The following is a 22,874-nucleotide window of genomic DNA, read 5'->3' as shown; positions in this document are numbered from 1 at the left end:
ACCAGAAAAACAAACAGTTTCGGGGGCAGCCCGCTGGAGACTGGAATCGCCAACATCTTCCTGACTGTGTCTCTTGGTACAAACTTCTGCTTTTTATCTTTTTTTTTTTTTTTTAACCAGGCTAACCCATCCCCCCACCCTACTTTTTATTTGTTTTTAACTACTTTTAGAAATCCAGGGAGTGATTCAGAAGACATGTATAAATCATTACTCATGATAACTTTCTCAAATATGGGAATTCATGGGGTGGTAAAAATTGAAGAGACAATGGCTCTTGGAGAGTCCTTGAGTAAAGATTGTAAGTAAAGCAGCAGCTACTAACGTCTTTTGGGTCACAGATTCACTTGAAATCCTTTCTAGAAGAATGTGCGTATATACCTAGACACGATTTTGCATTGGGTTTTACTGATGTTACAGCCTCCTTACTGTTTATAAGCCCAAGTTTACAAACAGCTCATCTAAATAGGTACTGTGTTTGATTCTAGTGAGGGAGAAATTTCTTGGAAGACATTCATGGGACCGAGCCCAAATTAGCACACTAGAAGTAACATCTGTGTCCTAGTGAACTGTGAGGGACTAGATTTTCTTCAAAGGACTTATGCTTTTTGTTTTTGTCATCAGTAGGATCTACATCTAATACTTCATTGGGAAAGGATGTGGGCTCTGAAATGCTATAAATGTGAGTGCTGTGGGAGAGATTTTGTCAGCTGCAAGGCTCTGAGATATCACCTTCGACAGAAGCATTTTGGAAAAGTTCACTGCGAAGAATGTGGCCACGAAGTCCTGAGGGAGAGACTGCATGATCACAGTGAGGTACAAGTGGGGAAGACACCCCTACTTTTTATTTGGTTTTTCATTCCCCTAATGGAGATTTATGGACAGGAGACTAAAAATCAGAACGGACCTCGTGGCCATAGGCCAGGTGGTGGGACGCAGCAGGGAAGCATGTGACTGTGTCTGGGAGCCCGCTAGCAAGGGTCCCCTTCCCGGGGCTGCCATTCCTTGGGGATGCTCGGCAGATTTCACGGGGTGCAAGTGTTGTACCCTGAGCAGCTGCTGTGGTCATAATCATTATTCCCAAATGCTTGTGACGTGATAGGAGTCTCACAGCCCCAGAATTTTTACTTTCAATGTAACCTTAGAGCTACCTGAATGTACCTCCCTCCCTCCTCCTCCCCCTTTCACACATGAGGGAGCAGAGACCTAATTAGGTGAAATGATTTGCCCAAAGCTTCCAAATAGTAAACGTCAGAAAAAGAGCCAGGATGTCATTCTTCTGATTTTATAAAACAAAACTAGTGCTTTTTATTTATTTATTTATTTTTGATGTAGTGTTCCGTGATTCATTGTTTGCGTATAACACCCAGTGCTCCATGCAATATGTGCCCTCTTTAATACCCATCACCGGGCTAACCCATCCCCATTAAAAAAAAAAAAATGTGTCTTTTTTCCAGCACCATGGTTCTCATGGTTCATTTATTCATCTACCGCAGTGTTCTATCTATATCCAAAGAACGAATGGGCTTTGCTGTATTTTGGAAACAGAATGAGAATCCCTCTGCTCACGATTGGGAGCATTTAGTGAGAAGCCAAATGAAGATGAGGAGACCTTTCAAATAGCTCTTGTAATTCCTATGTTATATGTTTACTTTTCTCAGTCTGTACAGGAGAGGTCAACCGTGGAGACACACAAGCTCAGCTGGGAAAATCTAGAAGAAAGGAATATAAGGCATATGGCTACAGAAATATCAAAAACCTGTAGGATGTGTTCAAGGCGCTTTGGAACAGTCCTTAGTCGGGAGAACCATGAAATACAAGAGCATCGCTTCACAGCCAGTAAGAGAGGTAAAAAAGATGCCTGGCTCTTTCCCTCTGTGTATATTTATGCAACATAGAAACCATATTTTGGTTTTCCCTCAGCGCAAGGCTTTAGGGCTTGCTTCTGGGAACAGGAAGTAGAAAATGGAGAGGATGGAACTAGGATGTGGCTCGGAACTACACGCTCTTGGGGTGGCAGGGACGGAGAATAATTTTACAAAGCCAAATTTGAGGAAGAAGCTGGGAAACCAAGGTATCATTCAAAGAGACAATACAACACAATTCTATGGGCTTGTAGTCAAAAGTGGGACCATGTCAGGAATTCAGGTGGGAGTCAGGTTATGGTCTGTCCATGTCAAAAATAACCACAAAACTAAGATCTTAGATCTTTTGCTCTCCTATGTGTGCTCTGTACTCTAAACTAACTGGTGACCGCTGTTCTATGAAAGTCTTCTAAAAAATAAAAATTTTTCCAGGAAGTAATAATTGATTCTGGATACAGAGATGTCACTGAAAAGTAATCATTTTTTGATGAACTTTCCCTAAAGAGAGTAGTATATAAATTGGATATTATGTTTCAAGCAAAAGAATAAAAATGTCAAAAGAAAAAAAAAAACGACGATCTGTTAACTTGGCTTAATTGATAAAGCTTACACAAGGGGCTCTGTATCCCTTGAGCGTTGATATAAAGTTTCTTGTTACTGATTAGTTCTCAGTATGTTCTGATTTCCATTATGATTTCTTCTGTGATCGGTGATTTATTTAAAGTCTGTGGTTTTTAAAATTTCTTAAAGTATGGAGTATTTTTAGTTATTTTATTACCGGCTTCTCATTTGATTGCACAGTGGCCAGAGAATGTAATCTGTGGGATATTAGTTCTCTGGCATGTGCTGAGTTTTATTGGTAGCTGAGTATATATATTCAATTCTTGTGAATGTTCCTTACATGCTTGAGGAGGAAGGTCCAGTCGAAAGTTCATTCCCAGAGTATTAGTGAATTCCTTAAGGCACTTGAGCTCTCCTCTCGCCAGAGGCTAATCTAAAATTAATTCTCGGGCGCCTGGGTGGCTCAGTTGGTTAAGCGACTGCCTTCGGCTCAGGTCATGATCCTGGAGTCCCGGGATCGAGTCCCGCAAAGGGCTCCCTGCTCAGCCGGGAGTCTGCTTCTCCCTCTGACCCTCCTCCCTCTCATGCTCTCTGTCTCTCATTCTCTCTCTCTCAAATAAATAAATACAGTCTTTAAAAAAAAAAAAATTAAAAAAAAATTAATTCTCAGTGCTAATATGAATTAGTTGTATAAAACTGAACGAGGGCCACTTTGTGATTGCAGATACTCAGGGATTTTTTTTCCCCTAGTCCATCCAATGCAGAAATTATGAAAGGTTCTTTGCTGTTGAAGGGGCTCAGCATATGCCACCCCAAATTATGCCAATTTGGTGTATTGATTATTTGGAGGTGAGGCAGTTGGGACACAGTAAATGAAACACTCTGCTCTCCCTGCCTAAAAGCAAGCCAGCAATTCTCCCTCTCCCCTGTACTGGGACCAGGAGAGTAGCCTTTATCACTGGAGACCTAGAGATGGCACATGAATCTTTATAAACAAACCTTAATAACCTTTACCCTCCATTAGTTCCTCCTGTATATTTCCTAGTCACTTTCCCACAATTTATTGGCCTTAGAAGCCCCAAACTCCCTTCCCTTTGTCTAGTCACTTGTCCACAATTTATTGTACTTTGTATAAGTGGAATACAAGCCCCCAGGTTTCACTGCTACTTTGAGTTTTCATTTCTTTTCTGTAAAGAACCCTGTGCATATTAAAAAAATGTTAACATCGGTAAAATGTGTATGCTTCTTCTCCTGTGAATCTGTCTATTGTCGGTTAGGTTCACATGCCCCTTTCACTGAACCTAGTTATTCAGTTATTCACTTCCTTCTTGTGAAGGGTGGGGTCAGTCTTGTCAGCTCTTCCGGCTCAAAACAAACACACACCTATGATGTCCCTCTTTAAAAATAATGTACTATCTCCTGATTTCTAGATGTTGACTCAGTTTTTCCTTTTTGGAAACACCCTGCAGGCCAAACCAAACATTCTGTGGGCAGAATATGGCCTGTAGGCTGACAATTTCAGACTTTTAATAGATGGTTTAACTTGGAATTCTGTACCCTGGGATCATTATGTTGAAACTTGTTAACAGATATGTTTTTCATTTAGAAACTTAAAGTGATTTAGTCAATTGGAGCAAAGATTTCTTTTTCCTCACATAAGAACGGTGGAATATTTTTTCTTAAAAAATTCAGCCATTTCTCTCTAGAGACCTAGGGTTAAATGTCAGCTAAGTCTAGAGGGACTTATCACAACTAGGTAGTCCTGGTGATTAACTAGATGTAATTTGCATATAAAATTAGATTCTTGCCTTAGCCTCACATCTATTTCTGTGCAGTGAATATCAAATACTGATTATTTCTCTATGCAGCCCAAATGTCTATAGGATTTTCACCTCATAATATGTTGGAGTGTAAGAGTCCCCAAGAGCTACAGAGATTTGCAGATGAAAATATCCGCCCAGCCTCAGGTCTTCTGAGCTCTGCCTGTGTGGCTGAGATCAGGGCCCTGCTCACGCTGATCCAGGCTTGTTTTCCGGTGCCGGCCACCCGAGTGATCCAGGTAATCTGAGCCCCCAGCCCTATGGCCAGGCCACACAGCCCTACGGAAGCCATTCTTCTCTCATGGAGGTTACGCATATCAACTGGGCAAGGCCACATGTTCAAAGGCCAGCGTTGCCTCCTGCATGGGGTGACACGGCCTGCAAGGAGCCCTTTGAAATGCCAGGGTAGGCTTCAGGCTGGTGGAACAGGCCCTCAACCATGCAACAGCTGGAGCCCATTAAGGTTGGCAGGTTTTGCCCAAGGGATGAAAGTGCCTTTACATTGGCAGGGCCAAGGAACTGGCTCACACTTGACCGATATTTGTAAATGCTTAAGGGGCTTTCAGGCAAAGGAGCTGAGCCTGTCCCCCAGGGCCCTCTTTCATGGCTGAGCAGTCTGCCTGTGGAAATAATTAGGTGCTGCGCTGATGGGCTCCCTGACAACTTAAAGACAACTCCGTGTGTCCAGGAATGGCTGTCCGCAGAGCATGGAAAAGTTCCTTGAAGAAAAATGGCTTGAACATAGGAAAGGGATCCCAATAACAAGGATGGTATGGTTTCCTCCCTATTGTTATTATTACTGGTAACATTAATACTATCAGTGCATACTCTCGAATCAGTGTTTAGAGAAAAAATATAGGGCAGTTCTGAGGGCCTTTTATTCATGATAATTTTTCTATCCTTCATTTAAAAATGCACACATAGGGGTGCCTGGCTGGCTCAGTAGTTGGAGTAGGAGCCTCTTAATCTCGGGGTCGTGAGTCTGAGCCCACAAAGGGTGTAGACATTACTTAAAAAAAATAAAAAAGAATTTTAAAAGATGCCCCCAAAATGCACATATAATTGTTATAAAATCATCTTTAAGCCATACATTTATTTAAAAGCAAAAGTGATTTTTTTTAATGTAACTCAATAGCAAATATGATTTATGAGTGTGATTAAATTCTTCTTTAAGATAGCTATGGCAAAACCCTGACTATGAAACAATGTATATTATTCTGTAGAGATAAGGTGCGGGCACAGAGCTGGAAATCGGGAGCCAGTGTTTGATTCGGGTCCTGCATGGTGCTTGCTCAAAACAAGAGCCGCTGATGGATTAAGTAGCAGAATTGTCGTGCCCTTTATTCCATTCTTGGAGATTGATGGTACACATTAGTGTATTGAGAACTCTCAGGTTAAGGCTGCTAAAAACTCCATTTCTCATATTCCCTTGTCACTGTGATTTCTAATGGGGAACAGGTTTCATAAATGAGTTGCACTAGTGAGAACTGTGTTAAGAATGGAGTTAGGGTGGGGGAGAGACAGTGTGGCACAGGGCACCCCTCTGAGCTAGTCCTCCTGACCAGCAGATACAGAAGGACTTTGGAGCCAAGCTTTGGAATGCTTTCTATTGTCGTGAAAGTGCTTTGTCAGTGTGTGTCGCCGTCCACTTTTGACAGATTGCTTTTGCCTTATTTGGGACATGATATTTCCCAAATCATAGGTAACAGGTTTGTTTGTTTGTTTGTTTGTTTGTTTGTTTGTTTGTTTTAACTGACAAAGAGATTCTTTCGGGAACTGGCAACCTAAAGTTCTCCTTGAGTGCTAAAGAAGGCAACGATGTGCTGTTGATTACTTAACGTTTTGACTTTTATAAAATTACATTTAGCAAGAGATCTGAAGTAAATTCTCATTAACTGTAATTACAGAACACTTTATGGAAAATCATTCGAGATCTATTTAGAAGCATAGCAAACGACATCCGCCAGGAAGGGTAGTCACTTCCGGTTCGAACTCTCTCGGGTCGGGTGTGTGTTCCGGCACTTAGGCTGGAGCCGCCTGTCTGGGTGTTCGCTGAGGACTGCCATTGTGAGCTGTGGGCTGTACCGTGGTGAATTTGATTCCTGCCCCTATAGATTCCTTCCAGGCCAGTGGCTTCTAAGCAGAAAGAGTCTGAGAACTTTTGGCTGTAAATCTTCACAAGGACTTTCAGGCTTTTTGTGCAGAGTATACTTTCTTTTTCATAGGCGAGGCTCAGTTCTCAGTAGACCATGATAGATTACTTTCTCTTTCTCCCGTCTTTTTCTTTTTTCTGTCAAGTTGAACCAAGGGGTTCAACTGCACATATTTAAGCTCTTCCACAATGTTAATTGACCCTAAAATGCTACGACTTGAAATCCATTCTTCCCTCAAGGTTAGTTTGGTTTCACCCACATTATATCCTTCATCTTCACAGGGTGGTTCTTATGTAAAGGGGACTGATACCCAAGGATGCTCTGAGATTGACATCGTGTTGTTCAGTGATGTGTTTACTAATGTGAACCATTGCAAGAAACAACTGAGAGAAGGGTTGGATGCTCTGAGAGAAAACTTGAAGCAAACTTCGCATGGAAACAGGTCTGGATGAAGGTGTTACTGTGAATTCTTTTATTCCACAGGTGGAAAAGTCAGCTAAGGGAAACTCTGAGCTTGGCACAAAAGGGCATTATTGAGTAATAATTATTTGTATATGCTAACATTAAATTCTTGGGAGGAAATGGAGAGATTGCCCCAGAGGCATTTTTTTAAAGATTTCTAGCTAAACTTTCAATGAAAGTTCATGAATTTGAGAGCCTATGATTTAAGGACTAATTATGTCTTCTCCAATGCACCTTTATTTAATTTCCATCCCCTTAGCTGAAATCTGACTCTGAGGAATGCAAACAGGAAGGGGTGGGAAAGGTGCCTCCAAGTACCAAGAATCTTTGAGACACATTTGTCTGATAAACATTCCCTTCAGCGGTATCCCGGGGTCTCTTGCTGATGTGGCTTTGCTGACATTATACACAATGTCTCCTCTTTGCTCCAAATGTTGAACTAATCAGGCCTGGGTTGTGTGTGTGAGTGTGTGTGTGTGTGTGTGTGTGTTTTGGTAAGTTCCAAAAAGAGAAAAAGAAAGAAATGAAAAAGCCTTGACATGTTGTTATTTATTTTTCTATTTCATTTTTACATCTCCTGTTATTTTTTCAGTCTAGTGAATTGTGGATGAAGAAAAATGCAAATATCTGTGTTGTAAAACAAAGAAAACATTTTTTACTGAGAAAAATAGACCAAGCTAGGTGCCACTTGAATGTGAAAATAAGATCAATGTTTTAAAACAGGGTCCCAGGACTGTTTCTTAATTTAAATAATAGATTCATTACGAAGCCCTTGCTTCAACTGAGTACAGAGAAGTAGCTTGAATGTGTCTTTTATTGAAGAACACTACCTTCAGGAATACCAAACACCTACTAAATTGTGGTAGTTAGCAAAAGACGTCAGATGAATGGCATGATGGTGACTATAATGAAGTCCATTGGGTTGGAAAGGCAGAAAGGGAAACGATGGAGTTTCACATTAGATTACACTTTGGATGGAGAAAGACCACCTTTAAGACAAAAGAAAACAAAAAGGAGAAAGGGGAGAATGTGTTTTTCATTTACCCATTACTTCTTCCAAGTTTTCCCCATTAAATTTGTAAACTATAGGGTACATTACACCATTGTTATTATTATTTATCAAAACAGAATGTTAATGTACTCTAAAGACACATTAAAAATAAGAGTTAAGCTATACCCTTCCCATGGTGACCTTATTTGGAATCAAAATATTTATTTTTCATTGTTAGGTCCTTTTTCTATACTCCTTGCCCACCCAACTTCAAAGAACCTTATGGACGCACTCTCCCTAAAGCTTTTTCCCCTCCTCCATATCTCAGGTGCCCTTCCTCCTGGAGAAAAACAGTCCTTGAAGATCTTTACTTTTTGGATTTCCAGAATGAGTTTTGAAGTAAAACCCATGAAAAATAACAGCCCTGAAAACCTTAGTTCATTTGCTCTAATTGTTCCTGACTAAAACCAAGCAAACTCATTTTCTCATCTGTGTTCCTTCTATTCTTTCAACTCATTAAATAATTTAATTGAAACCCTTTAAAGTTGAACCGAATTCCCAGGTAACCACCGTCTTTCCTTTGCACCTGTTAAGTGCCTATTCATTTTCTCTTCCCCCGAGTGATTTTTCCAGGGACTAATTGTTTTAATTCAGCCCAGGATCTATTTTATCCCACATTTTGTTTTGCTGAATGGTTCCGGTGGCTGAAAAGGAGCATATTTGCTGAGGAATGAGTCTTTGAGGCAAACTGAAGAAGGAATGTGAAGGCAGGGAAGGAGGCAGGCTGTCCAAGGTGTTGTCCTGTGCCCAGATCTGTATGCAGCAGACCAAGACCATACCACAATTCATTTGAAGGGAAAATTAAATTAAACAGGAAAAGAAGCAGATACGTGGGTCTGACAGTTGGTTTTGACTCCCACCCACTGAGAGAGTTTATTGTTTCAGTTGATGCCTGGTTTTTGGTGATATATTGTTTGTTGCAGTTATTTTTAAAGCTATTCAGTTACTCTATTTTGAGAGATGGGTGTGAGAAAAAAAAAAAAACTCTTTTCCTTTGAAACTAGTCTATGCCTTAACCTACTGGTAACAACAACTGTTCTGTGTCAGTCATTTGCTGGGCCCTGCTTGTGAATGAAATCTCAGGAGACTTGCCCAATAAGCCCAAGGTACTGGAAATCATTTACACGCCAGAGGAACTGTACTCCTCTCTTTACACATCAGTGTGTTTATTATTAAAAAACCACAATAGGAAAACATACTCTCAGATTTTAAGGAGACACGGCTATAAAATATGTGTCATGCTTATAATGGTTATGGTTATAATGGGGACTTCTCCTCATTATCTCTTATGGCTTTGATTTAGAGGTTTTGAAAACAAGACTCTCTGTTTCATTTTATTATCCAGGCAGAGCATCTTAAAGCTTTTAGAGCCACATCACAGGACGTGGTAGTTGTCCTGATAAGACATGGACAAGACAAGACGTGTTCAGGGACTGGGCTGACAAGAACAGGAAGTGGCAAATAATATCACCTGAGGGCTCATGAGCAGGCACTGCTATGACCCATGCCTCATTTCTACTAATAATATTAGCAAAAATCTTTTGGGATACTCATTGGACTGTAAGGTGCATGCAGGGTAGCCTAAGATAGTACTGACATCCTCATTAACCTTGACCCATTCCAGAACTCTGAACTCCTCAGTAGATCTAATAATTCATTCAAACTCTCTGGTATTCACACAAGTAAGCTTTACATACCTATGGCCATGTCTCCCATAGCCCTGTCTCTTGGAATTTCTAGTGATTTTTAAAGATTAAAGCCAGGACACCGTGCATAAAAAAATCTTAGATGCTTTAGCCGATGTTATTTTTCCAAAGAGGGTTTACTCTTTCTTTCTTCACCAGATGGATAGAGTGAGAGCTGATTACCCACATCACTCTTCATACCCATTAAAAAAACATGTGTGAAGGCGAGAGCATTGGTTTTTTTTTTTAAGGATCCCCAGGTGCTTCTGATGTGTGGCCAAGTTGATGGATCATTGTTACAACCTAGTATGTTCACCAGGGACTTCTCCCTAGTCCTTGTCTCCTCAGCCCTTGAGACTGAACCCTAATCCATGTTGTCTAACCCCGGCAAGGCAAGACTGTCAACAATCCCATTCAATTCTTCAAGAGGTCCTGCTTTGTTTCTTTAACCATACTTGTCTCAAGCATCTTCAGAATTCAGCAGATGTTTGGAGGGAAGAGGTCATATTTCAGGTTCAACTCTCCATCCTTCCCTTTTCATCAGGATTGTGGCCTCCAAGTCTCTTAACATTGTGTCAGCCCCATGAGCTTGGCAGGGTTCTGCTGGTTTCTTTAATCCCAGCAGCTTCTCTTTGCCCAAACAAAATCCATGTTTTCAGCCTCTTGTCTATTCCCCAAGTCAGTGTTATGTCCCCAGAAAGAAAGCAGCAGAGTATCTGTCCACCTCTCCATGATGTGCTGCCCCCACCCTCACGGGGCCTCAGCCTCTCCAGCTTCATCAGCTCCCTGGTGCCTCTCAAATATACTTACACATGGTTTTTAAAATCTAATCTTCTGGTTGTTCTTAATGAGCACCAGTCTTCTATAAACTACTCCATTATATCCAGAAGTAGAAGTCTGATTTCTTTTAAAATATTTTACTTCATCATATTCATGATTAGTAATATCTAGTGCCCCAATCCATATTCAGATGATAATTCATTTAATAGTTACTTGTTAATTACCTACTATGCGTCAGATACTAGGGACAGGGCAGTGAACAAAACATACACAGCTCCTGCCTTTGTTCAACTAACACCCCAGAGTGAGAGAAATAAGCAAGTAATATAATGCCAAGTGGTGACTAAATGCTATGAAGAAACATAAAGCAGGGGAAGGGGGCAGGGAACCGGGAGGGAGCTCTTGTTTTAAAGGGTGGCCAGGAAGGGCCAACTGGTGCAGCAGACACCTGAATAAAGCCAAGACTGGAGCCACAAGGATCATCTTCAATGAGGTATACCTTCTAGGTATAGGAACAGCAATTGCAAAGACCCTGAGGAGGGACCATTTCTGGAATGTTCAAGAAATATCCAAGAGAGTAGCAGGGCTAGAGTAAGGGGAAGGATGATTGAACATCATCTTGTGTTTCCTTTCTCTGTTCTTTCTCATGACATGTCATGTTCCTTTTTTAAGGATCCTAATGGGAAAGAGAGCACCCTTGTCTTTAAGATTCAATTTTGTATGTACCGAAGGTCTTCACAGGCATTCCTTTGAGATCATGGCCTACTGTGACATCCTGGGGCCTGCCCCCTCCACAGGTAAGATGTATTTTTCTTATTTCACAGGAAGCCTTAAAGTGGCTGCTTCTTCAGGTTGTACTTATAGATGACTGACTATATCTGGACGCAGTATTGAACAAGGCTTAGGGAACCAGATTGCTTGCAGTAGAACTGGAACATGGAGTGTTTTTAGGAGCCCTTTTTCTTTTCTATAGCACGTAAACACCATGCATCTCTATGCCGCCAGTTTTTAACTTGAAAAGTGTGATCAAGGATTGACTATTTGTCCAGTATAATGGAGTAGAGAAAGAGCGCAGGAATCCCTACTTGAGCCTAAGTTGAGTTTGCACCAGGATTCAGCCACCATCTGGCAGACTCAAGAGGGTAAATGAGTCTCCTCCAGTGGGAAAGATGGGTTAGAAACACAACATGGACCCAAACTCAACAGATCAGTGTTGAAGAGAGAGGTGCTTAATACTCAGCACCAGTGGATGCATAGCCCTGTCTCTTGGAGAAAGATTTCCAAAAAGTGTGAGTGAAAAGCAGAAGAGCTGTTTCCTGGCTGTCTGCTGTGGCAGCCAGAGCTCAGGTCAGCCTGGCTTTGCAGCCTGGGTGGTAGAGTGCAGCTCTGGGGTTACTGTGTGAGCGGGGAAGGCGTCCAGAGGTGCCTGAGCCGCCGAGAAGCACCCTCACTCAGACTGAAGAGGAGGCAAGAACAGGCCTCTCTCCTTGATGCTCTTACTTTCCTGGTACTGGCAGAAGAAGTTGTGCCTTTGGCAAGCATGACCACCCCGATGGCATTACTGTTTTTGGTAGGACCATCAGTGCCTTCGGTAACAGCAGCTGCAGAAGACATGGAACTACACAGAAGATCGGGAGAAGGTGGTGATAGCAAATAGCATGCAGTATAGAAAGAAAGAGTCTGCAAGCACATGTGAGCTAGTCAATGGGCGCATCTTAGATGGGGGAGAAATCTGAGGGAACTCCTTCAAGAAATGGGAAATGAGAAGGGCAGAGTCATAGAATGACATTGTTATGGCCATTGTGATGTTATTTTTATCCCTAAGATGTGATATCTGGAATGATATATGATGTATAAAATTTAGTCATACGTATAAAGAGGGGGGATAAAGTATCTCCATTAGGCAAGAAGATGAAGGACCTGTTGTGGGCCCCTCCAGATTCACATGTCAAAGCCCTAACCCCCAGTGTGATGGTATTATGAGGAGAGGCCTTTGGGAGGTAATCAGGTTTCGAAGAGTTCATGGGCTAGGGCCCCCTTGGTGGGATTAGTGCCCTGAGAAGAAGACAAGGAGACCCCAGAACTTCCTCTCTGGGCCATGTGACAGCAAGGAGGCAGCCAACTGCAAGCCACGAAGAGGTCTATCACCAGGAACCAAATCTACCGGCACCTTGACCTTGGACTTCTCAGCCTCCAGAACTGTGAAAAAGTACATTTCTGTTGTTTAAGCCATCTGGTCTATGGTATTTTGTTATAGTAGCCCAAGCAGAGCCCAAATGACTAAGTGATTTATGTAGATGTAAATACATTCTCCAGAGAACTTGGAAGTTGAATCTAGGCTTCTGCTTGACTTGAAACATATATATATATATACATATATATTCTCTTTGCAGCGATAGGTGGATATGAAACTGCCATGAGCCAATACATGACCAGTGATCTTCCCGTAGCTTAGCAGGACGTATCAAACATTTTAATTGATCTACTCATTTATCTCATTGGACTATTATTTGTGGAATATCTACCATGTAAATACTTAAAATGGATTAGATAGGAGATCAAGTTTTTTGTTCTTTTGGAGCTCACATTTTGTAGAGGAGTTTCATGAGCCCAGTAATCCTGAAGTATCTGTTTTTCCCTAAAGCTCCACGCTCTCTCCTGTCTCTCTTTGCACAGTTTCCACTGATACACTTTTTTTCTTTTTTTCCAGTTTATTTAAGTAAACTCTCTACCCAATGTTAGGCTCTCAAACTCACGACCCTGAGATCACGAGTCAAGAGTCAAGAGCTCCCGACTGAGCCAGCCAGGCGCCCCCAGTGATACATTTTTGTTAACCTGCCTCATCCTACACCCTGCCTTGAAGTTTCTGCTTACCTTTCAAGACTCAGCTCAGTGTCAGCTCAGCTTCCTTCTCTAATCTTTCCTAGACCTGCCTCTTCTGCTTTTCTCCTTTCTCCTTGTATCACCGCCGCAGCACGATCCTCTTGTTTGGCTTCCCACAGTGCTTTGAGCTCTTTGAGCATAAGCTTTGTCTTTGTGCCTGGCACTTTATTATTCAGTAACTGTTTATGGAATAAAGGGAATAAATAAGCATAACATTGGCCCTACCCTCTCAGCCAGACTCCAGAGGAACATGTTGACTTTCTTGATGTAGTTCTCTTACTTATCAGTACTGTTGGACAGTGTGCTGCTCATATTAAAATTCTCTTCTGTTGTGCTATAATTTGTTAATACACATATATTGCATGCTTGCCACCTTCTAGGGACTATTAGCACTGGGGACACAAACATGAATAAGACGTGAGGGGGTTTATAGTCTGGAGGGGAAAACAGACACATAAAACGGTCATTTTAATATAACATCATCTGTAATAAGACAGAAGTATGGGGAACTCTGAAATAAGATAGGGTACTAGGAAAGGGAGTGTGGACTCTTAGGGTATCCTACAGTTCTAGTAAGTCCTCTTGGCTCTGTAATCTTGCTGATCCTGTGAGATTTTTTTTTTTTTTGAAATGCTGTGATGTATCCAGCACCCATTATATGCCATACATAATTCTCATTGCCCTAAAGTTAATCTGATTAAATGATCTCATTTGACTTGCAAAAAAAAAAAAAACCTAAAAGAAAGCTACTATCTCCAGTTTGAATATTTAAAAAATTGAGCCTTAGAAAATGGAAGTGATTTACCCACAGTTATGTAGCCAGTCCGTGCAAGGGCTGGGATGTAAGTCCAGGTCCTTCAGACTGTCTAGGACCTGTGTAGTCTGATACAATATCCAAGTTCTATAATGGAGAGAACACCCTGGGCTTGCAGCCAAATATGAGATCTATTTCATATTATCTATGAGACCTTGGGTAAGTCATGTAAAACTCTCAAGTCTCATTCTTTTCATCTATAAAACAGAGATAGTTGCCAGAATTAAAATAAGAGATTTAATTTGAAATCATGTAGCAAAATGCTTGGTACAATGAATATTTATTTTTAAAAAAGATAATTCCATCTCCTTAAGTCTTACCATAGGCTCATAAAGCTCTCATATTTGTGCAAATGCTTTCTTTCTCTTGTGTGCAGACTCCAAAAGCACAGTTGTTAGCCAACAGCAGCTCCTGGGTAATCGTCTTGAGGATTTGAGACTGTATCAGTAGTTCTCAAGTGAAAATGTCTCCCAGAGGAGAAGAAGCATATTTTTACATTGGCTTCTAAGTCCCCTAAGTTCTTGAGCACAGCTGTGTGAAATGAACTGAAAAAGCCTGTGAAATTATTAGGTAGCCCTGCTTCTCTCCACGAGGATGGGGAGTGGGTTTTATAGGACAACAACAGTCCAGCAACTCAGACAAGTCCTAGGATTCCAAGGAATTTTAGTGGGCAACTATATGTTACTAATAATTGTCAGAGCAAGACTCAGATGATCACCTCAAATCTTCACAGGCATCTTGATGTTATTCCCTGCACATCTTACATATGTGCTAAACAAGTAATAGCATGGCCCGTGTGCCACAGTGCAGCCCAGAGCCCTGAGATCTGACAAGACCATGATTGACAACATTCCTGCTCCAGATAGGATTCTCAGATCAGTACTAATAGCGTCACTTGGGAACGTGCTAGAAATACAGAATTTTGGGCTCCATCCCAGACCTACTAAATGAGAAACTGCAAATCGAAAGATTCCCACATGATTCTTGTACTCATTAAAGTCTGAGAACCCCTGAATTAGCCGTTAGTTAGGAAGCATTTGGGCTCAGATCTAACCTGCAATAGAGGGCAGTAAGGTGACAACAGATGGCTTAACTTCCCAGCCATGCTGACTTTGGGCAGCCTACTACCTCTTGGAATCTACTTCCTCATTTGTAAGCTGGAGAGAATAGTAGTTCCTGTATCTCAGGGATGTCAAAGAGTAAATGTGTTAATAATGATAAAGCACTTAGAATAGTATTTGACTCAAAGCAAGGGAGCTAAGTATTCCTGTTTTACAAGTGATGGAGATGATATGATGGCGATAAAATAAAGACTCACCTAAGTCACACAGAGAAGAAACAAAAAATCATAAGCCTCAAAAATAAGTTAGAGACCCCTAACTTGGGTTCCTACCAGTGAAGAACTTGGAAGGAGGGGAAATGTTGATATAGTGGTGGCTTTGAGGAGATAATCCCTGACATTTTATCAGCTAGAGTAGGTCATCAAATACCTGACATACCTATTGGATACCAAAATTTGAGTTAAATTATTGTTTCTTTTATTTTTATCATCATAAATCTGAGTTTCTGTCTGAGTCTGATTGCTAAGAAAGGCAGAGAGCCTCCCAGTAAAACTGAAAGGTCTTTTTTTTTTTTTTTTTTAATAGTTCTAATAATTGTTGCTTGGGAAGTTTGGGACTAGAATATGTTTGTTATAATATTTGCCATATATAACTCTATTCGCTTATGGAATTTGATTTTGCTCTCTAATCTGTTGATAATCAACCTACTATTATATCTCTGATTTGACCCTCAGCAGCTGGACCAGTATGAAAAGACTGTACAGATATGTTTGAAATTAGGAATCCAGATCAAGGCATATAAGTTTTATTTTTGTAAAATGTATTTTATAAGTAAAATAAAATTCCTGGCCCAAGTTAACTTTAAAATATGTATTGTAGATTTGAAATTTGCCACAATTAACAAGGGTGTCATTGTGTGACAATTTAGTTGGGCAGAAGGATAGGTAAATATAAGGGCTGTCCAAAATAAATTCATATTAGAACTTCTAATTGTGTTGAATTGGGAAAATTTAAATAGATTACAATCAAAGATACGAAACATTTGTATTTCATACAAGTAGAATAAGCACAACCTGAGTTGTAGTATTAAGCTACAGATGGTTATTTGATCATTCTTGCCATTTAATTTAGTTTTCCTCCCTCTTTAGTCTATCACTAACTGAAATGGATTATTTGTTTTAAATTTGACCTAAATACATCTTTAAAATCATCTCTACCTTTATAAATATAATAAATTCCCTCAAGAGTCCAGGTAGTAGAATCTCTTCTGCAAGTATGTATACAAATAGGGACAATTTAGATATTTTTTTTTTTTAAAGATTTTATTCATTTATTTGAGAGAGAGAATGAGATAGAGAGAACATGAGAGGGGGGAGGGTCAGAGGGAGAAGCAGACTTCCTGCTGAGCAGGGAGCCCGATGCGGGACTCGATCCCGGGACTCCAGGATCACGACCTGAGCCGAAGGCAGTCGCTTAACCAACTGAGCCACCCAGGCGCCCGGGACAATTTAGATATTAAACAAGGGGGATTATATAGGTTATTGTTGAGAGAGCCTGATGACATTTAGCTTATATGTAGATTATATTTGCATAAGGTAATGAAATATGCTTCTGGGAAGTAAACTTCCTCTGCAAATAGACAGAAAATCTGCCTCATCAGAGTTGCTTGTACCAGAGTTTGCTCATTTGAACTGCTCCGGTATCATGATGTTGAAGCTTTCTCTTTTAATGACTTGGGTAAGCCCAAACGACTTTCCTAAAAAGAAAAAAAACTGTTTAGTTTTGAATGACCATGGTCTAATTAATCAGAGTAACATAGCTCATTTGTATCAGGGGAAACCAGGAAAGGAGAGGAGGGAGCAAATACTCACAATGGTCTTTGTTCCTTGGTGTGAACAGGTTTAAAACTTCACCTTTACCGCAAACTGTACCTCTGTGACGACAGGGACGTGGCGCAGCTGTGTGCCTTGGCCCTCTTGCCAGACCAAGTGGATTTTGTCAAGGCGTCTGTGGCAAGGGTGAAGGAGCTCACTCGCTTAATGATACACTGGTTCAAGACATCATTTGCCAGGTCCATGGAGGAAAATAAGTATGTACCAGCACATGGGCACCAAGTGAGCCTTCCTCTTTTCATATCCCTTTCCTTTACACTTCCAGGCCCCACCTCCTTCCTTGGTAGGCAGAGGAGAGGGAATATATGGCGAGAGAGAGAGAGAGAGAAAGGGCTGTCCAGAATATGGAACATGTGTATTACATTATTCCAAAACAACATAATGGTTTGGTAGGAACCAAAGAACAGAAACAAAAATATTCAGTGGCATAACCAGATGGATTGGTGCAAAGAAGGAAGGCACAGGAAAAAGGAAAGGGAAACTACTAGCACAATTTGAATGGGGTGTTTACTCTTTGAAGCCTCAATTTTTCCTTCCTCTGTAGCTGGTTCTTGATAAGGCAGAGTTGTCTTTCAGAGAACTGGGGTCCTCAAGTTGCGGGTGCATGTTCTTGTATCTTCCCTTGCCTTTGGTAGGAACAGGCTCTAACTTATGATGAAGGGATGTGAGGGAGACTCAGTGACTCCTTTGAGGAATTTAAGATAAACTTTTGGTAAAGAAGTAGAAATGAATTCTCCATTTGGCAGAAATAGCAGAGACAGGGGATTTACTACAACATATTTATATACGGCACTTTCTACAAGGAATATGTCTTCTTTGTCTTTGCATGAAGTTGCTAATACTCTTGATTTGTTCATCTGAATCATATACTCTATTCTTTGTATATTTTTCTGTTTACCATTGAAAATATTAGTCACTTTGCAAAAACACGTATTACTTCTTTTTTTTTTAGATTTTATTTATTTATTTGACAGAGAGAGAAATAGCGAGAGCAGGAACACAAGCAGGGGGAATGGGAGAGGGAGAAGCAGGCTTCCTGCCAAGCAGGGAGCCCAATGTGGGACTCGATCCCAGGACCCTGGGATCATGACCTGAGCCGAAGGCAGACGCTTAACGACTGAGCCACCCAGGCGCCCAAACACGTATTATTTCTGTATAATTATCTCCTGTATCTAAATATCTCTACACATTCTATATGTTTTTTTCTCATTTGGTTGAGTAAAAATTTATTATTAAAGATAGAAGAACAAAGAAATAAAGCTTCTTGCCTAAGTAGATCCTTGGCAGATGACAGCCCTGGTTTTGAAATCTAACACTTATTATTTTTTTTTAATGGAGAGCATTTATAGGTCTGGAAAAAGAAACTTATCTATTAATATAGCAGAACAATAATTCTAAGACTTAAAAAAGGGTGGTATTGTGGGGAAATTGCATCACATATGTTACGATATGGTAATTGGTTTTCTATTTTGGGAAAGTAATCTGGTAATGTTGTATTAAATATTTATTATGTGTTAAGGATTTTAAAATATTCGAACTATTTGTCAAGGTAATTCCCTTATATATATATATTTTTAAAGATTTTATTTATTTATTTGAGACAGAGAGAATGAGAGAGAGAGAGCACATGAGAGGGGTGAGGGTCAGAGGGAGAAGCAGGCTCCCTGCTGAGCAGGGAGCCCGATGCGGGACTCGATCCCGGGACTCCAGGATCATGACCTGAGCCGAAAGCAGTCGCTTAACCAACTGAGCCACCCAGGCGCCCGTAATTCCCTTATATTAAAAAAAAAAAAGTGATAGTAAAAAGTAAAAAAAAAAATGTTTACTTATTACTTGATTTCAAAAAAAAGAGTTGAGGCCATTTATATTAAAAATGTCATAAAAAAGAGTACTAAAAATAAAGGTGTAAAAAAAAATTAAGAAATACCTAGAGAACCAACCTTGGAGAAAATAAATCACATTTAAAAAAACGAATTCATGTAAATATGGTCAGAATTGTGCTGCCTAAGATAAGGAAAACTAGAAACAACAGAAATGCTCCTGAAGAGCAAACAAACTTGCACACAGATATGCTGAAATATTATTCAAGACAAATTTGGGAGCACGTAACACGTGGAAAGGGTTAAATGAAATGATGTCAAAGGGCTCAAATAGAACACAAGATAGTATGGACACGTGTCAGAGGTATGTAACTACCCATGTAAACATGCCGTAAAATGTCTTTCTCCCCCCTACATTTACTTTCATGGAATATGAAGAGCATCTCCTGCTTGAGTGGTTTTCAACCATGGCTTCTTTTGGCACATGGGAGTATTAGCTCGTTCAATTGGAGATGGATTTGAAGTCTGGTGTTTGTTGTTGTCAACCCCTAAGGGAGTATAGCAAGAACTGAATTATTGATCAGCTGAAATCTGGTTTGCTATTTCATTACCGGGACAAAAAATTTTTTCTACTTTTAGTTTTTCCTATTTCCTTTACTTAAGTAAAAACAAATGACCAACAGTGATAGTACAAAAATATTTTCATTCTGTTAGGGAAAAAACTGCTTGATTTTGCAACATATCCCCAAAGAGATTGCTATGGCTAATGAATGCCGAGGCAACAAAAATACGTATTAGATATCAACCAACATGAAATCCTGAAACTATCTGATTTGGTTTATTTTTTCTCCCATGAGTTTGTTTTTAACCCTCAGCTTTAATTTTTATTTTGTTTTTCCCTGATGTACATAAACTGCAATTTAAAAGATTAATATATAAAAATTTTCCTTCTTTACCCCAAATTCCCACCTCCCTAACAATGTTTAGGACATATTTTGCCAAATTTGTTTTTTATGTATGCTTAGTTTTTAAAAAACAAAGAACAAATGGGTTTGCACTTTATGTATCACTATGAAAATTGTTTTTCATTTAATCTATATCTTTTTATATCTGTATCTAGAGATCTTAGAGATCTACTTTCTTTTAACAACTGTACAGCACAGTGCAATCATTCAAGACAAATATAATGTGAGGTTCAAATACAAACCACATATGCTATTAGATATTCTGGTAGCAATATCTAGAAGGGTAAAATGTAATAGATGAAATTAATTTTAATAATATATTTAGCCCACTATGTCCAAAATGTTATCATTTCAACATGTAATCAATATAAAAATTATTAATGGATATTTTCCCTTTTTTAAAATATAAGTCTTCAAAATTCAGTGTGTGCTCAAGTCAGACTAGCTACATTCTCTACAGAAGGAATAGAAGTGGAAAATGCTGATGAAAGGGAAGGAACATATCAAATTTGTATAGAGTTGACTGTATTAATTTACAAAAAAGACTGTATTAATTTACCTTTTCACCAATAGACTGTCTATTTTCTCACAAACTCACCCATGTTGGATATTATAATTCTTTATATTTTGCCAATCTGAGGGGTGGAAAATTATTGTTTGATAAGTAGTAAGATTGAAAATAGAATTTCTTCTTCCGTAAATTGCCTGTTGGGCTGAAATTTTTCTCCTACCTGAGTAAATCTGTCTTCATTTTCTGGGTTAAGGAAGTAGACAACACTTCATCCTGTGTGTCTAGGTTCCGGAGACTTCCCTCCTCTTACACAGTGGAGCTCCTCACCATTCACATCTGGGAGCTGGCAGGAAAGCCGCTGCTCTTCAGCCTGGTGCAGGGAATGAGGGCAGTCCTCAAGCTTCTGGTTCGATATGCAGAAATCGATGTTGTTTGGCACAGACACTACCATCCCAAGTTCCCCATTTTTGTAAAGGTGAACCAGAAACACACAAGGTAACTATTTATCTTTTTCTATGCTCTTAGGATAGAGGAAGCATGTTTGCCATCCAGAAAGAAAAGTCTGGAGCAAGAACAGCTTGATTGTGGTTCACTGTAAATGAGAAGGCCTTAATTAGCATAAAGTCAATTCCCTTTGATTACTTCTCACAGAACCTTAATTCTCAAGTGTGAATTATGAGTAATTTGAGTAGAATGAATCAACTGTGGATACACACGGCAAATGGGGAGGAAACTGAAGACAGGAAAGCGGGGAGGAAACTGAAGACAGGAAATCAGGGAGGAAATGCCTCTGGAGGTGAAGAGGAAAAATGAGAGGGCATCAGAGTTGGGTTGGGGGGGCGGGGGCAGAAGCAAGATGCTGTCTCCTGATGGGTATTAGCCTGCAGTGGACTTGCTTCCACCCTTCCAAGAGTCCTTTTCTTAACCACCTTCCTTCTTTAACTCTGACATCCCCTTTTCTCACTATATAACAAATCAAAACTGATTTCAGACGTGGATAGTTTTGTGTTTTGTTTTGTTTTGTTTTAGGCCGTTCATTTTAGACCCTGCCAATCCTACTGTCAACGTTTGTGACACCTGCAATGCCTGGGACGAAGTTGCCCTTGTGGCGAGACATAGCCTACTGAAGCCTCTTTTCAGCAGAGTGAGAGCTGAGCCCCCTTGGCTTTTCACAGATGACTGGTAAAATGGGCAAGGAGCTACTGTCCTTGGATTTCCATGAAGAAAATAAAAGGGATGCCGAACGTATTCCCAGTTAGAGTACTCTGGATGAAAGGCAGTATGATTGCCTTACTCTAATTCACGACGTTAATGACCTCATCTTTAACAAACATATTGATATGAGTCATCATTGAAAATAAAAGAATCCATTTCAGCCTTTAGAAGAATTGAACTCTCCTCTCCCATTTTTTGGATTTATTTGCTTTGGTGGCCTCGTGGACAAAAAAAGCCAAAAAACATTTTTAAAAATCTAAGTAGCCACAGTGAATAAATAAATAAGACAAAATTCCCAGGTCATTTGAGAGAAGATTAACTGAAAGGGTAAAATCACTCCCATTTTTTAGTTTTAGTTCATTATGGCTTCAGGTTGACTTTTCAACTCTCCTGGTGGTCTGGTATTTCATTGGGTCACCTGTGTTTTCAAGATTTCCCTACAAAAACCTGCTTGCACTAAGTACAGCCTGTTCACTTCCAGAAATAAACTAACAAATCACTACATGGAAACATGGGAATATCTGGAAGAAACACCATGGATTGCCTCAGAATAAACTGTTTCCAAAATCATTTTATGTCACAACTCATGGGTCAGCGTGGAGCCATTCTTAAGCTTGCAAGGTGCTCAGCCATAAGTAAGGGCAAATAAAGTACCCAGGCTATGAACTGTCCAGTTTTGCCACAACTGTTTTCAATCGGTGGCATCAACTGTTTTCTTTTCTGTTAAGTAGCGTTAGCAGCCACTGATAATGAAAGCCAGGGCCCACCAGAAATAGACTAGAGGAAATTTCCTAACTCACTTTCATAGCAACGATTCATCAACACGGAAGATGTATGAAGTGTGACTGCAGATTAATGTGAGTGATTAGGCTTCTCCACATGACAGAACTCTTACATATAAATGAGCACTGGCCCCTTCAGCCCAGCCCTCAGAGAACTTGTATGCTTAGTCCAGTGACGTGATTGGTCTGGAAACAGTTTTAGACTTCCCCTCAGGGGAGAATGTTCTTTTGAACATCTGTAATGGTGACAAAATTTGTCCTTTGAGGATGGATTTGATTTTTGGAAATGGTACAATGTATTCATAGTGGACATCTGTTATTTTTTGTCTACCCTGATTCCTTTTCCCCAATTAATGGTTGGAGAGACTGCATTTCTTCTATTGTTCATTCTGTCTCTGAAGCCTCTTAAGGACAAATATTTTTTTTTTTAAAGATTTTATTTATTTATTTGAGAGAGAGAGTGAGAGAGAGAGAGAGCACAAGAGGGGGAAGTGGGAGAGGGAGAAGCAGACTCCCTGCTGAGCAGGTAGCCCGATGCGGGACTCGATCCAGGGACT

At 40.1% G+C, this 22,874-nt stretch overlaps 1 protein-coding gene across 1 annotated transcript; it reads left to right on the top strand.

Annotated features, from left to right (window-relative positions):
* The first annotated feature begins 276 nt into the window (after nucleotides 1-276).
* LOC115941560 (2'-5'-oligoadenylate synthase 1-like) lies at nucleotides 277-22,655 on the top strand. The gene is made up of 8 exons (XM_081826512.1): nucleotides 277-813; nucleotides 1,659-1,845; nucleotides 4,292-4,482; nucleotides 6,678-6,838; nucleotides 11,047-11,171; nucleotides 17,032-17,221; nucleotides 20,606-20,815; nucleotides 21,350-22,655. The coding sequence occupies exons 1-8, from the start codon at nucleotides 655-657 to the stop codon at nucleotides 21,504-21,506; spliced, it is 1,380 nt and encodes a 459-aa protein (XP_081682638.1). The 5' UTR covers nucleotides 277-654; the 3' UTR covers nucleotides 21,507-22,655.
* Nucleotides 22,656-22,874: the final 219 nt, after the last annotated feature.

The sequence above is a fragment of the Leptonychotes weddellii genome, chromosome 7 (genome assembly GCF_054177405.1).
Source record: "Leptonychotes weddellii isolate Sample4059 chromosome 7, ASM5417740v2, whole genome shotgun sequence".
Lineage (NCBI taxonomy): Eukaryota > Metazoa > Chordata > Mammalia > Carnivora > Phocidae > Leptonychotes > Leptonychotes weddellii.
Note: the sequence above shows the minus strand (reverse complement) of the source record. Positions and strands in the feature narration are given on the sequence as shown.

Bases quoted from the DNA above. Each gene is read 5' to 3' on its own strand.
- LOC115941560 (XM_081826512.1), top strand. From the start codon at position 655: ATGTGGGCTCTGAAATGCTATAAATGTGAGTGCTGTGGGAGAGATTTT. The intron at 11,172-17,031 runs GTAAGATGTATT...TGGTGTGAACAG, and splicing joins GGGGCCTGCCCCCTCCACAG to GTTTAAAACTTCACCTTTAC. The intron at 20,816-21,349 runs GTAACTATTTAT...GTTTTGTTTTAG, and splicing joins GTGAACCAGAAACACACAAG to GCCGTTCATTTTAGACCCTG.